Genomic DNA, 12,645 nt, shown 5'->3' with positions numbered 1-12,645 from the left:
TGTGTGAGTGTGTGTGTGTGTGTGTGAGAGAGAGACTTTATATGCACACAGTGTAAACTTTATCAGTACCGAACCTTCTCCTCACCTCCTCATCCTCAGAGGACTCTGCAGATTGTCCCGGGACTCAGAAGAAGGATGAATCCAACGACAAAGAGAAGAAGGAGGAAGAGGAGCCATTTTCATCGTCAGTCCATCATTCCATCATCGAGACCTGGGATTGGGGGAGGCAACCAGGTGGGTGGAGCTTTAAATTAATTAATCCTGGAATCCTGAATTTATTTTTCTTCCCCCTGATATAAAGTTCTCAATACTGTAAATCTCTCTGTCTCCTCCAGCACGTTCTCCTCTCTTTACAGGACGAACTCTAACGTTCTCTTAGAACTTTAGAAGGAAACAATGGGGCATTGTGTTGTTTTTTTTTTTTTTTTTTTAGACAAATTATTATTATTATGCAGCTTCTTTCATGCACGTCATTTGACCTTGTGCATAGATGTGATTTTTAAAGTAAAATGTCAGCAGCACAAAGGCGCTCGATTTTAAAGCTGTCTCGAGTGTTTCAGAACATTCACTAACATTGACTCCTAACCAGAGTTGAAGAAAAATGTCTTGTGACGGTTCAGAAACTAAGGAACTTTCTAGAAATTTGTACATACTGTAGATTTCGTCAGCCGTTTGTTCCTCTAAGAGCTAAAGATTCTCGGTTTAATCTGACCGATTTGAATAAAAACGGCCACGCGGATAAAATTTGAATATTTAAATGTTTTTGTGTCTGTTTACACTGAGAGGGCAATAAAACATTACGAGGGCAGTAAATGCTGTCAGAAATATTTAGGTCAGAAATATTTAGAAACGTGTGTTTTTTATATACATATGTGTGTGTGTGTGTGTGTGTGTGTGTTTTTATATATAATATATATATATAAAATATAGTTTGTGTGTTTTTTTTTTTATATATGTGTATATATATATGTGTGTGTGTGTTTTATATTTATATTATATATATATATATATATATATATATATATATATATATATATATATATATATATATATATATATATTATGTGTGTGTGTGTGTGTTTACTACTCGGATTTCTACTGAAATGTTTTCAACTGAACTTCACAGAATGATATGGAGGATCGAGGCGTGATGTCCCAACATGGCTCAGAATTCAATTCAGGGCACACAGGACTTGCTCTCTCATGTTGGCTTAACACATCTCATTGAGGGAGAGAGGGAGGGGGAGAGAGAGGGAGGGAGGGGGAGAGAGGGAGAGATTTAAGCCTCAGGCACGTGAAGTTTGTCAGGCTCGGGTAACTGTACAGACTATGTGTAAGGGACAGTTATTTTTACCCCCTGTGTGTGTGTGTGTGTGTGTGTTTGGGTGGAGTTGATCTTCTGCTCGGGGCTGATAAGTCCACACTGATGGAAAAGCACTGCTCCACCTCTGTATGTGTCACATGTTGGAACGTTTGTGAACACGTTGTACAACACGTTCCCTCGTCCTCGTGTCCCTCTGCACGAGAACCTTGAAAAGAGCTTATAATAACCTTAAAGCTTATAATTCATTACAGCTTCCTGGGAAAACGATCACAATGCCTGATTAAATGCTCTCTAAAGCGAACGTGCCCCGCCCTAATGGGGCGTGTCTGGCTCAATAGGAGCGGCACAAGAGTCATCAGTAAACTGTTGTAGTTAATGTTCTTACCCGTGTCTTCTCACGCACTGTTCTCTCCAGAAGTAGAAGTATTCAGTCACCGTAGTCGAACTCTCTAAATGATCTTATTTTAATGACTTTAGGCTATTACACATTGTAGGACTGCTGGAATGGGAGGCTTTTCTAATTCGAATGTCATGAATATTCATAACGGCTGCTGTTTTTTTTTTTCCCCTGCCAGACATTAAAGCATCATTTATTCCTTTGTTGATTTAAAGTGATCGTATGTTTAGGTTTTTTTCTGAAGGTATCACTTTTCATTTGTCCGTCCTGTCGTGTAACGAAGCCTCGAGCACGAGCGTTTCGTTCACGTCGTGTTTGAAAGCATGTCTCAGTTCAGGCTCATTTTCAGCACTTGATCACTCACTTGGGGAATAAATGGGGAAATAAACACACCGTGAAATGCTGGAGGATCGGAGAAGAGCTCGTTAAAACGCAACACTATTTTTCTCTTAGTTTTTTGGGTTCTGGTGAACATATTTGGACCTGATGATCATTGAACCTCACTTGTGTGCTGATTGCTTCATGTAATAAACAAAATTCAGAGTGTCTAGTGAGAGTCTGATCTTTGACTGTTCTTGTGCCCTCATCGTTTCGTATGAAGTTTACTGCTTTAATTAAAGCTTATTAGAAATGTATTGCTCCAAACCTAGATCAGAGAATGATGACATCGTCTCATGTCGTTTTTTTTGATGCTCGGCAGCTGAAATTGTACCGTGTAATTCTATTTAATTACAAAACCTGATGGTCTCTGCCAGGAGGTTATGTTTCTCATCTCTGTGTTTTCTTTAAGGATGTTAAGCACTTCTGTGTCTCTCTTCTGTCTGTTCAGATGAAGGAGAGCTGAAGGATTGTCTCCTGACGCTGGTGGACGATCAGCAGAAGCTGGCGGCTCAGACGGCTAAGAGCACCCTGTCTGCGCGGCGTCTGAGCCAGCGGCTGCTCATCCTGGAGCGCTACCTCATCTCTCTCACCCACAGCATGATGGAGGAGAAGTACAACGTTCGGTGGAAGAGTCCACCCACTCCGCCGCTGCCCTCATTCGACAACAAGAGGTGAGAGACGCAGGGGGAGAGACGCAGGGGGAGAGACGCAGGGGCAGAGACGCAGGGGGAGGGGGACAGACGGACAGAGAGACAGACAGACAGACAGAGAGAGACACAGACAGACAGACAGAGAGAGACACAGACAGACAGACAGAGAGAGAGAGAGAGAGAGAGACAGACAGACAGAGAGAGAGAGAGAGAGACAGACAGAGAGAGAGAGAGAGACAGACAGACAGACAGAGAGAGAGACAGACAGACAGACAGAGAGAGAGAGAGAGAGACACACAGACAGACAGAGAGAGAGAGAGACACACAGACAGACAGAGAGAGAGAGACACACAGACAGACAGAGAACAGCACTGTGCAGTAAAGCTCTATAACCTGAGATTTTTCTGATCTAATTTCTGTCTGTCTGTGTGTGTGTGTGTGTGTGTGTGTGTGTGTGTGTGTGTGTGTGTGTGTGTGTGTGTGTGTGTGTGTGTGTGTGTACAGCAGTCGTCCTGCGAGTAAAGGAGTGGAGGGTTTGGCTCAAGTCGGGTCCAGAGCTGCTCTATCTTTTGCGTTTGCGTTCCTGCGTCGAGCCTGGAGATCCGGTAAGCAGCGCTCAAACCTCATCAGTGCCTCAGTTTTATCAATAGCTGCTATTCCTGGCACTTTGGTAGCTCTCAGACACACTTTATTATATTTTATTAGATCAGCCTCCATACCATCACAGGTTCATAACCTGGACAGAATTACCCCACCCAAACCCCAAAACAACACCACCTTGCTGGGAATCGGTCTCCGCTCGCTGCAGACTAAAAGAGGAAAAGCGTCCTAATGACGTGATGTGATTTTATGGCCCTTAGGGAATAGGACTGAGCCACGCAGTGTTTTGTTACATGACACCGTATCACTTACCTTACAGGATTTAGCAGAACGCTTATCTTAACCCATTTATCTACAGCGGAACTACACCGCTAGACGACGGGACGGTAGGAGTCTCTTCTCTGTGACGAAAGATATCAGATAGCTTTCCTGGCCAGATTAACAAAAATAATAATTCACACTAACCTATGACACATTTCTAGGGAGGGAGAGGGAGCGAGAGAGAAAGACAGGAAGTGGAGAGCAAGGCTGAGGGGGGGAGGGAGAGAGAGAGTGGGAGAAGGAGGCATGGAGAAAGAGGATCTCACAGCCGACCCTGTTAGGAGACCCCTGTGTGCCAGCGTGTGGTTTCCGGAACACACCCATCAGTTTATTTCCCCTGTGTTTTCTATTTGCATCACCAACAGTGAGACGATCCTGCAACCGGATCACCGAGTCGCTCCAACACCTTTTTTTCTGCCAGCAAATATGTGATCCAGGGTTGCCAGATCCTGACTAACGGCTTGTTTTTTTTTTGTGTGTGTGTGTCTAGGTGATGACGCAGACCTGTGCAGTGAGCTGCTGCAGGAGTCTCTGGACGCCCTGCGCGCCCTCCCAGAGGCCACGCTGTTTGACGAGAGCACCGTATCATCCGTGTGGCTGGAGGTCGTCGAGAGAGCTACTAAATTCCTCAGGTCGGGTCGAGGGTCGACGAGGAGAACATCTTAACACCTTAAATAAACCGGCCGGACGTGCTAAATACGTTAGACTTCACAAAAGCACTTATTAGAGCTGGAGTATAAAAATGAATTGTTCCTGAATTCACATGGAGTATTGTCAGTGTAAAGTCAGGGAATTTGTGTCAAATTGTTATTATAATAATACAAATATATCGTCACTGTCAGACGGAATCCTCGTATCTCCAAAACCGTTATTTTTCAGGACATTAAAAAAACTCCGTACCTTATCTGCAGTGCACAGGGTTTAGTCCACGTTGCAGTGGATTGTCTTGCGCTAAATTCCTGTCCTCAGACGAGCACCAGAACTAGCGGGGGTCAAGATTTTTTTTTCTTTGAGCCCAGTGTTTTGAAGACATTTACCTCAGAAGACGTGTTGATTCGTTGCGACTCTTCTTGAGGAGAAATATGACGCGAAGCTCTCCCACGGAGTGAGGAAGAGGTGGACAGTTGAAGTGTCCAATGGAGTTATGAGATTTGCGCTCAAGCTATTTTCAAGACTTTAGATTGGTTAATAACTTGTAAAAATAACAGACCCACGTGGGGACTGACCAATAGCATCGATATGTGGAAAAATATGAAATTGACCTAATTTGGACATACGAGGTTTCCGCCTGACAGCGATGATATAATAAATAATGACACAAAACACACATGATATAACTCGACGATCATAATGACACGTGCATCTCAATATAAATAAATAAATAATAACCATAATGACATGAACACACAAAAAAAATCATCATGATGGCAAAACTTTGTTCTCAGTAACACACACACATGTAAAAAAACATTTTTCACCGTAATGACACAAATCCACTCGCACCGCGAACACGCGAGTATCACTTTCTACGTTACACAACTGTCTCTTTATAAAGCTAACGGCGACACGAAGACACGTGCAAATAATATTGTTAGTCATTACAGAAGTTTAATAGTTTAACATTCTATTGCCACAACAACACACACACACAATACATGTAAATATCAGCTCATGATTATAACGTTGTTACTGTAATGACACAACTACCTTGAAAGGAACGGAGAGTGCAGTCATATAGTGTATTTATAATCATTTATGATCATTGCAGTGAAGTGCACGGAGGCGGGATCGGGAAAGCTCCCAGCGGCATTCCGTTGCAGGATCAGCATCTGGCCCTGGCGATTCTCCTGGAGCTGGCTGTGCAGAGAGGCACGCTCAGGTACACACCACTTTATACCTCTGGGGTAACGTCATCGGGTCTGTAGTAAATATACACCTACACTGTAACATCTGCATGTGATTATAGCCAGCTGTTGTCCGCTGTGCTGCTGCTGCTGAGGCTGTGGGACCGAGGCACCAGAGAGATGGATAACGAGCGCTCCAGCCAGGGCACCAGTGCCCCCTTACTGCCCCTGCTCCAGCGCTTCCAGAGCATCCACAACAACAAGGAGGAGCCTGTGCCTGAGGAGGAGCTCGAGGTCTGGACACTAAAGTAAAATCTGTAGAATTGCAGCTTGCATCAGTTTATCGTCGCACTATAAATCCTCCTCTCTGCTCTTTTTAGATTTTATCCGCCCCTCTGAGCCCAAACGAGAGTTTCCTGCGCTACCTGAACTTGCCCCAAGACAACGAGCTGGCCATTGACCTGCGGCAGACGGCTGTGGTCGTCATGGCTCACCTGGACCGCCTGGCAGTGCCCTGTAGCCCCCCACCGTGCAGCTCACCCACCTCCAGCAAGGTACCTGTTATATAGCGCATATTTATGTCTCGTTAAGCCTTTAACTCCGTCACAGTGCTGAATTTTTACAACATTTTCTAATCCACTTAACATTCCTGTTTTTCCTCACTAGTCAGTGCTGGATTAATCAAAACGACACCCTGTTAAGACGCCATCTTACATGTTTCTCTCAAACTACGAATTTATTTTTATAAATTTGTTCATATGGATTGTGGACAATTTCATATTTTTCTTTATGTGGACTTGGAGGTCTGAGTTGGTTCATAAAAAACAAATTGTTATATTGGTCCCTGTTTTTATATAATCAATTTTACTTAAATAAAAGTTCTAGAATAATTTTTAAAGTTAATTTTAGAATTTTAATTCCATAGACTTTTATTTATAGAATTAAATAAACTGGCCGGATACGCTAAATATATGACGTGTCACTAATAAAGTGAACTGTTCTAATATTTATGTATTGCCTAGGGTGCCAATAATTTTAGAACAGACTCAAATCAAAAGGTTTTTTTTTATTTTTTTTTTTTTGTGTGAATTGTCAACAAATTTGTCTCCAAAATTTTAAAAAGTTGTAGATTTTGTGCGTGACGTCAGACGGCGTTGCTGCTGCATATCTCTCTCTGATTTACTGTTTTTTTTTTTAAAGAGTACATTACAGGAGGCTATTGGCTGGGGGTTGCTGGGATGGAAAGTCTATGCTAATCTGAACGGACCAATCCAGTGCAAAGCTTTATCCAACCTGGGCGTGACCCAAATCGTGTGCTCGGAGAAAGGCTTTCTGCTGCTGTCCGTCTCTGGTGCTGTCTACACTCAGAATTATAAAAACACTACACTAGTGAGTGTCCCATCACACTGAGCCATCACAGTGTAGTATTTCACACGACTAAGATGCTCTCTGCTAACTGTCTGTTGTCTGTGTGTGTGTGCGTGTCTGTCTGTGCGTGCGTGTCTGTCTGTGCGTGCGTGTCTGTCTGTGCGTGCGTGTCTGTCTGTGCGTGCGTGTCTGTCTGTGCGTGCGTGTCTGTCTGTGCGTGCGTGTCTGTCTGTGCGTGCGTGTCTGTCTGTGCGTGCGTGTCTGTCTGTGCGTGCGTGTCTGTCTGTGCGTGCGTGTCTGTCTGTGCGTGCGTGTCTGTCTGTGCGTGCGTGTCTGTCTGTGCGTGCGTGTCTGTCTGTGCGTGCGTGTCTGTCTGTGCGTGCGTGTCTGTCTGTGCGTGCGTGCGTGTCTGTCTGTGCGTGCGTGTCTGTCTGTGCGTGCGTGCCTGTCTGTCTGTGCGTGCGTGCCTGTCTGTCTGTGCGTGCGTGCCTGTCTGTCTGTGCGTGCGTGCCTGTCTGTCTGTGCGTGCGTGCCTGTCTGTCTGTGCGTGCGTGTCTGTCTGTGCGTGCGTGCGTGTCTGTCTGTGCGTGCGTGCGTGCGTGTCTGCGTGCGTGCGTGTCTGCGTGCGTGCGTGTCTGTCTGTGCGTGCGTGCGTGCGTGTCTGTGCGTGCGTGCGTGTCTGCGTGCGTGCGTGTCTGTCTGTGCGTGCGTGCGTGTCTGTCTGTGCGTGCGTGCGTGTCTGTGCGTGCGTGCGTGTCTGTCTGTGCGTGCGTGTCTGTGCGTGCGTGCGTGTCTGTCTGTGCGTGCGTGTCTGTCTGTGCGTGCGTGTCTGTCTGTGCGTGCGTGCGTGTCTGTGCGTGCGTGCGTGTCTGTCTGTGCGTGCGTGTCTGTCTGTGCGTGCGTGCGTGTCTGTCTGTGCGTGCGTGCGTGTCTGTCTGTGCGTGCGTGCGTGTCTGTCTGTGCGTGCGTGTCTGTCTGTGCGTGCGTGCGTGTCTGTCTGTGCGTGCGTGTCTGTCTGTCTGTGTGTCTGTCTGTCTGTGTGTGTGTGTGTGTGTGTGTGTGTGTGTGTGTGTGTGTTCTAGGCCCCTATGCTTCTTCATAGCCTGGCATCCAGGAAGATAGTGAAGCTGGCTGCTCACCCTGAAGGCCAGCATTACCTCGCTCTTTCATCCAACGGAGAGGTTTTCTCCTGGGGATGTGGAGACGGAGGACGACTCGGACATGGAGACACCACGTAAGAACTTCTCTCTTAAAACAGTATTAAAAAAAACCAAAGGTTTTGAAATAATACAACATAATGACATCAGTATACAAGCATCGGTTTACGAAAATGATGTTCTGTTCTTTTTATGGTACGAACGCACATGAAAACATTATTAACGTAATGCATTATTAACGTAACAAATCAAAATAGCATTGTTATATTCTCTAATCATAATGGCTTAAATGCACATAAACACATGAACTTCAGGTTATATGACTGTAGTGTAGTTACTATAATGACATGAATACCACTGTTACCTTAATGACCCAAACGCATTTAAAATAATAATGAAACACATCGTTACCGTAACGAATAACAAATAACGTTATCATATCGACCAGAATAAACTATTATATGAAGAACGTTGTTACCGTAAAGACCATAAAAAAAGACTCATGCACATGAAAAACATAACGATCAGAATACACACTACATTAACATGTATTTATAACAATGACATTAATGACACAAATGAACATGGGATTACGGTAATCTGTATTCATGCCACTCTGAAAATAGTAATGATACAAATGCACAACATAAGACTGCACATTACCATGACAACATGAATACAGATTACTTTAATGATGCAGTGGCACACAAAACAGCCAGGTTTTTGTGACAAGATTAGGGCTGGGCGATAAAACGATAACGATATGTATCGCGAAAGACACGTGATCGATATCAATAAAAAATGTGTTCGATATTTTTTATTCTTCGTCGGAAAAAAACGGAGGTTGCGAATCAAGTTTAGTTGCATTAACAAAGGCACTCGCTCTCTGGTAACCTAGCAACGTAGAGAGTGACACGCTAACAGCCAATCATGTAACAGTATCAGTTTGGTTGCGCCATATCGTGCTGGTCTGCTGGATTCCTCTTCAGTAACCGGCGACTGATGAGCAGAAAATGAGCCGCAGTGTTACACTTTGCACTATTTTATTACACTTTATTAAGCATTTCTTACATTTTCTTTCATTTTGCACCTTAAATGTTAAGAGATAACAGTTAAGTGTTCATTGTGACTTTAGACTCATGTTTACATTATAATTATTAGAGTTTTCCTGCTTGTTGACATTTCTGTCTTAATAACTGAGGGGATTACGATCAGAGGAAGGTTAAGTTTAAAATAAAAATATTTAAATGTAATATATTTTTCTCCTGGTCCTTATTTTAAATGGGTCATAAAAAATATCAATAATTATTGATATCAACCGATATGAAGCACTGATATCGTGATACAGTTTTCAGCCGTATCGCCCAGCCCTAGACAAGAATATGTTACTCTAATGACACAAATGCCCACGAAACAAATGACGATTTACAAACATGCTTTCTAAAAAATACCTTGTTTTGACCTTTAAGGTGTGAACTTAAGGTGTTGTTTAAAGCTTAGCCCTGATCACGCCTGTCTCGTGTTGTGTGTGATTAATGTGCTCAGATCTCTCACGCGCTCATCAGGTGCTTACTTTGCTGTATTTTTATGGTCCTTCAGAAAGATTTACAGCACAGTTCAAGTTAATAAAGTCAATTACAGAAGAAACTCTGAACAGTTTCATCAGAAGTGAGACGGCTGAAGAATCAGCAGATTATAAACCAGGGTATAATAATAAACATGTACGGAAGGACAGTGCGGGTGTTGTGTAGTCTAAACAGGAGTTGGACACAGCTGGCTTCTACACAGATGTGTAGGTGTAAAGGACACACTGTAGACCATAGCAAGAATTCCCAAGGCTAAGATGAATATAAAAACAGAAACACCAACGAGGACAAAAACATTGTGACCCAAATGAACAGATACGTTTACATCATTAGTGAGCACGAGCAGAGATCGCTCGTTATTCCAGAGCATTTCAACTTAAAGGTGGGGTGCACGTTGTTTGAGAAATGCTTCAGAAAACTGAGTCGGGACGACAAACAAAACAAAAACAAAACAAACGTGTAGCCAATGAGCAGAAAGGGGCGTGTCTTGTCAATATGGGCGGAGAGAGTGTTCAGTGCGCATGTGTGACATTAGCAGAAAGAGGTTTTAACATCGACATGGAGGATAAAAACAAAGAAAGAAAGAGAAGAAAGACTTACGATAAGGTAAGAAGTAGGACGTGTTAATATAGGATCAGCTTTCCAGCGCTGGAGAGAACTGAAGGAGCAGGAAGTTGGTCACATATTCACAGATTGGAGTTTCCTGAGTCAATAACTCCTGAGCTAAACACTGTTACTACACAAATAACACCTCTTTTCTATCGTAGTAATGTAGAGACGCAGCTACAACCGTGTTTTGTGTAGTAACAGTGTTTAGCTCAGGAGTTATTGACTCGGGAAACTCCAATCTGTGAATATGTGACCAACTTTACTTAAGACGCCGAGGCGCTTTTTTCCTTCTCGATAGGTGAGTAACGTTGGTTTTGTTTTGTTACACAGAACTAATATATGTCTTTGTCCTTTACATGATTATGTTTGTGTGTCATTTTTGCTTGTTTGTTTATCTGCAATCGTATTGTTCTTCACTTCAGCTATGATAAAGACACATTTCTGTTCATTACTGGGTTACGTATGTATGTATGTGTGGGGGCGGAGCTATCAATACAGGGGTGGGACCCGTTTGGGTTAGGGGCGAGTTTGTTTTGGTGATTTCAAATGTCAACATTGGCTTTCAAACAACGGAGACCGCACCTTTAATTCAACTTAACAATAATAATTACAATAATAACTACACATAGTTCTCCACGAATCGATATATGATTTACATTTACATTTGTAATTTACTTATTATTATTATTATTATTATTATTATTATTATTATTATTATGATTTGTGGTGTACTGCTTTTGAATCCACCTTGTGTACCCCTGTATTTAACAGTGTTTCTAAATCCTCTAACATTAAAAAAAAAAAGTCATGATGCCCCCTACTGGGCTTGAGTACACCTGCGTCTTTATGTGAAATAAAATGTAAAACACTGAATCAGAGTTCTTTTTTTAAATTTTAATATCATCTCGTTAATTCTATACGTCTTTGTTTTGTAGTTATTTAGAAGAACCGACCATGATCGTCGCGTTTTCTGGGAAGCAGCCCGGGAAGCACGTGGTCCATATCGCCTGTGGAAGCACCTACAGTGCCGCCATCACCGCAGACGGCGCTCTGTTCACGTGGGGCAGAGGAAACTACGGCCGACTGGGACACGGTAAAGTCTCACTAAAGACTTTAAACACTAACACAACACTCGGGTTTATTCGGACGTCTCTGATTAATCTGATCTGTCGCAGGCTCTAGCGAGGACCAGACCACACCCATGCTGGTGACCGCTCTGAAGGGGCTGAAGGTCATCGACGTGGCCTGTGGCAGCGGAGACGCACAGACACTTGCGGTCACTGAGAATGGTATGAACCAGTGAATAGAATTGAATTGTGGTTTTTTTTTTTTTTTTTGTTTGTTTGTTTTTTTATTTTGACTGTGCTTGGATATTCTTCATGAATTATTACATTTTTATTTATATACAATATCATAATTTAGTCTTTTCAATACTGTAGCATGTTTTTAATTTAAATATTGTTAGATTATTTTAAAATGACTTAATTATTTATACTAACATTAATAAGTTAGAATAATATTTTATGCATTTAAAATTGATATTATAATATCTAAGGACCGAAAAGGATTGTTTATTTATATAATAATAATTTATATTATTATAAATTAATATTTATTAATTTATAAATTAATACATTTAACTGCTTCCCCCCCCACTGCTTCCACTTGATGCTAACTCTTTTGTTTATGCAAATTAGAACTTATTGTTTGTTGGGACTTAATGGTATTGGATATTGATATTTAGTGTAATACCATTTAGCATTTAATTTTTAGTCTGTCTGTCTGTCTGCAGGTCAGGTGTGGTCATGGGGGGACGGAGACTACGGGAAGCTGGGGCGAGGAGGCAGTGATGGCTGTAAGAGCCCGAAGCTGGTGGAGAAGCTGCAGGATCTGGATATAGTGAAGGTGTGCTGTGGAAGTCAGTTCTCTGTGGCTCTCACTAAAGAAGGACAAGTTTACACATGGGGTAAAGGAGACAACCAGAGACTGGGTCACGGCACAGACGAACACGTCCGCTACCCAAAACTGCTGGACAGTCTGCAAGGTCAGGCTTTAACCAGAACTTCTCTTTCTACAACAGGACAATATGCTTACATACATAGATACAAAAAAAAATGTAAAGCTGCTTTGTGTCCAGATTCTTCTGGTTTACGTTTGCAGCATTTAGCAGACGCCCTTATCCAGAGCAACTTACATTTTTATCTCATTTTTATACAACTGAGCAATTGAGGGTTAAGGGCCTTGCTAAGGGGAACATCAGTGACAGCTTGGTGGATGTAGGAATCGAACTCACAACCTTCCGATTGGTAGCCCAACACCTTAACCACTGGGCTACCACATCCCTTTTTAATAGGGTCATTATTTTATTTGGGTAATGGAGATGATCATTATTGTGTGTCTGTGTGTGT

At 42.7% G+C, this 12,645-nt stretch overlaps 1 protein-coding gene across 4 annotated transcripts in view; it reads left to right on the top strand.

Moving 5' to 3' along the window:
• herc2 (HECT and RLD domain containing E3 ubiquitin protein ligase 2) overlaps positions 1-12,645 on the top strand; it is a 62,124-nt gene that overhangs the window by 3,641 nt on the left and 45,838 nt on the right. For 3 of the 4 annotated variants that reach the window (XM_060867380.1, XM_060867378.1, XM_060867377.1), the window contains exons 4-15: positions 100-234; positions 2,551-2,773; positions 3,257-3,357; positions 4,164-4,305; positions 5,442-5,552; positions 5,640-5,811; positions 5,898-6,071; positions 6,718-6,906; positions 7,968-8,119; positions 11,173-11,330; positions 11,413-11,526; positions 12,030-12,281. In XM_060867380.1, coding sequence (XP_060723363.1) covers positions 100-234; positions 2,551-2,773; positions 3,257-3,357; positions 4,164-4,305; positions 5,442-5,552; positions 5,640-5,811; positions 5,898-6,071; positions 6,718-6,906; positions 7,968-8,119; positions 11,173-11,330; positions 11,413-11,526; positions 12,030-12,281 — 1,923 coding nt within the window. The remainder of the gene's footprint in view (positions 1-99; positions 235-2,550; positions 2,774-3,256; positions 3,358-4,163; positions 4,306-5,441; positions 5,553-5,639; positions 5,812-5,897; positions 6,072-6,717; positions 6,907-7,967; positions 8,120-11,172; positions 11,331-11,412; positions 11,527-12,029; positions 12,282-12,645) is intronic. The other variant, XM_060867379.1, reaches the window with a different exon arrangement.

The sequence above is a fragment of the Tachysurus vachellii genome, chromosome 4, assembly GCF_030014155.1.
Source record: "Tachysurus vachellii isolate PV-2020 chromosome 4, HZAU_Pvac_v1, whole genome shotgun sequence".
NCBI lineage: Eukaryota > Metazoa > Chordata > Actinopteri > Siluriformes > Bagridae > Tachysurus > Tachysurus vachellii.
This window is presented reverse-complemented; position numbering and strand designations above follow the sequence as displayed.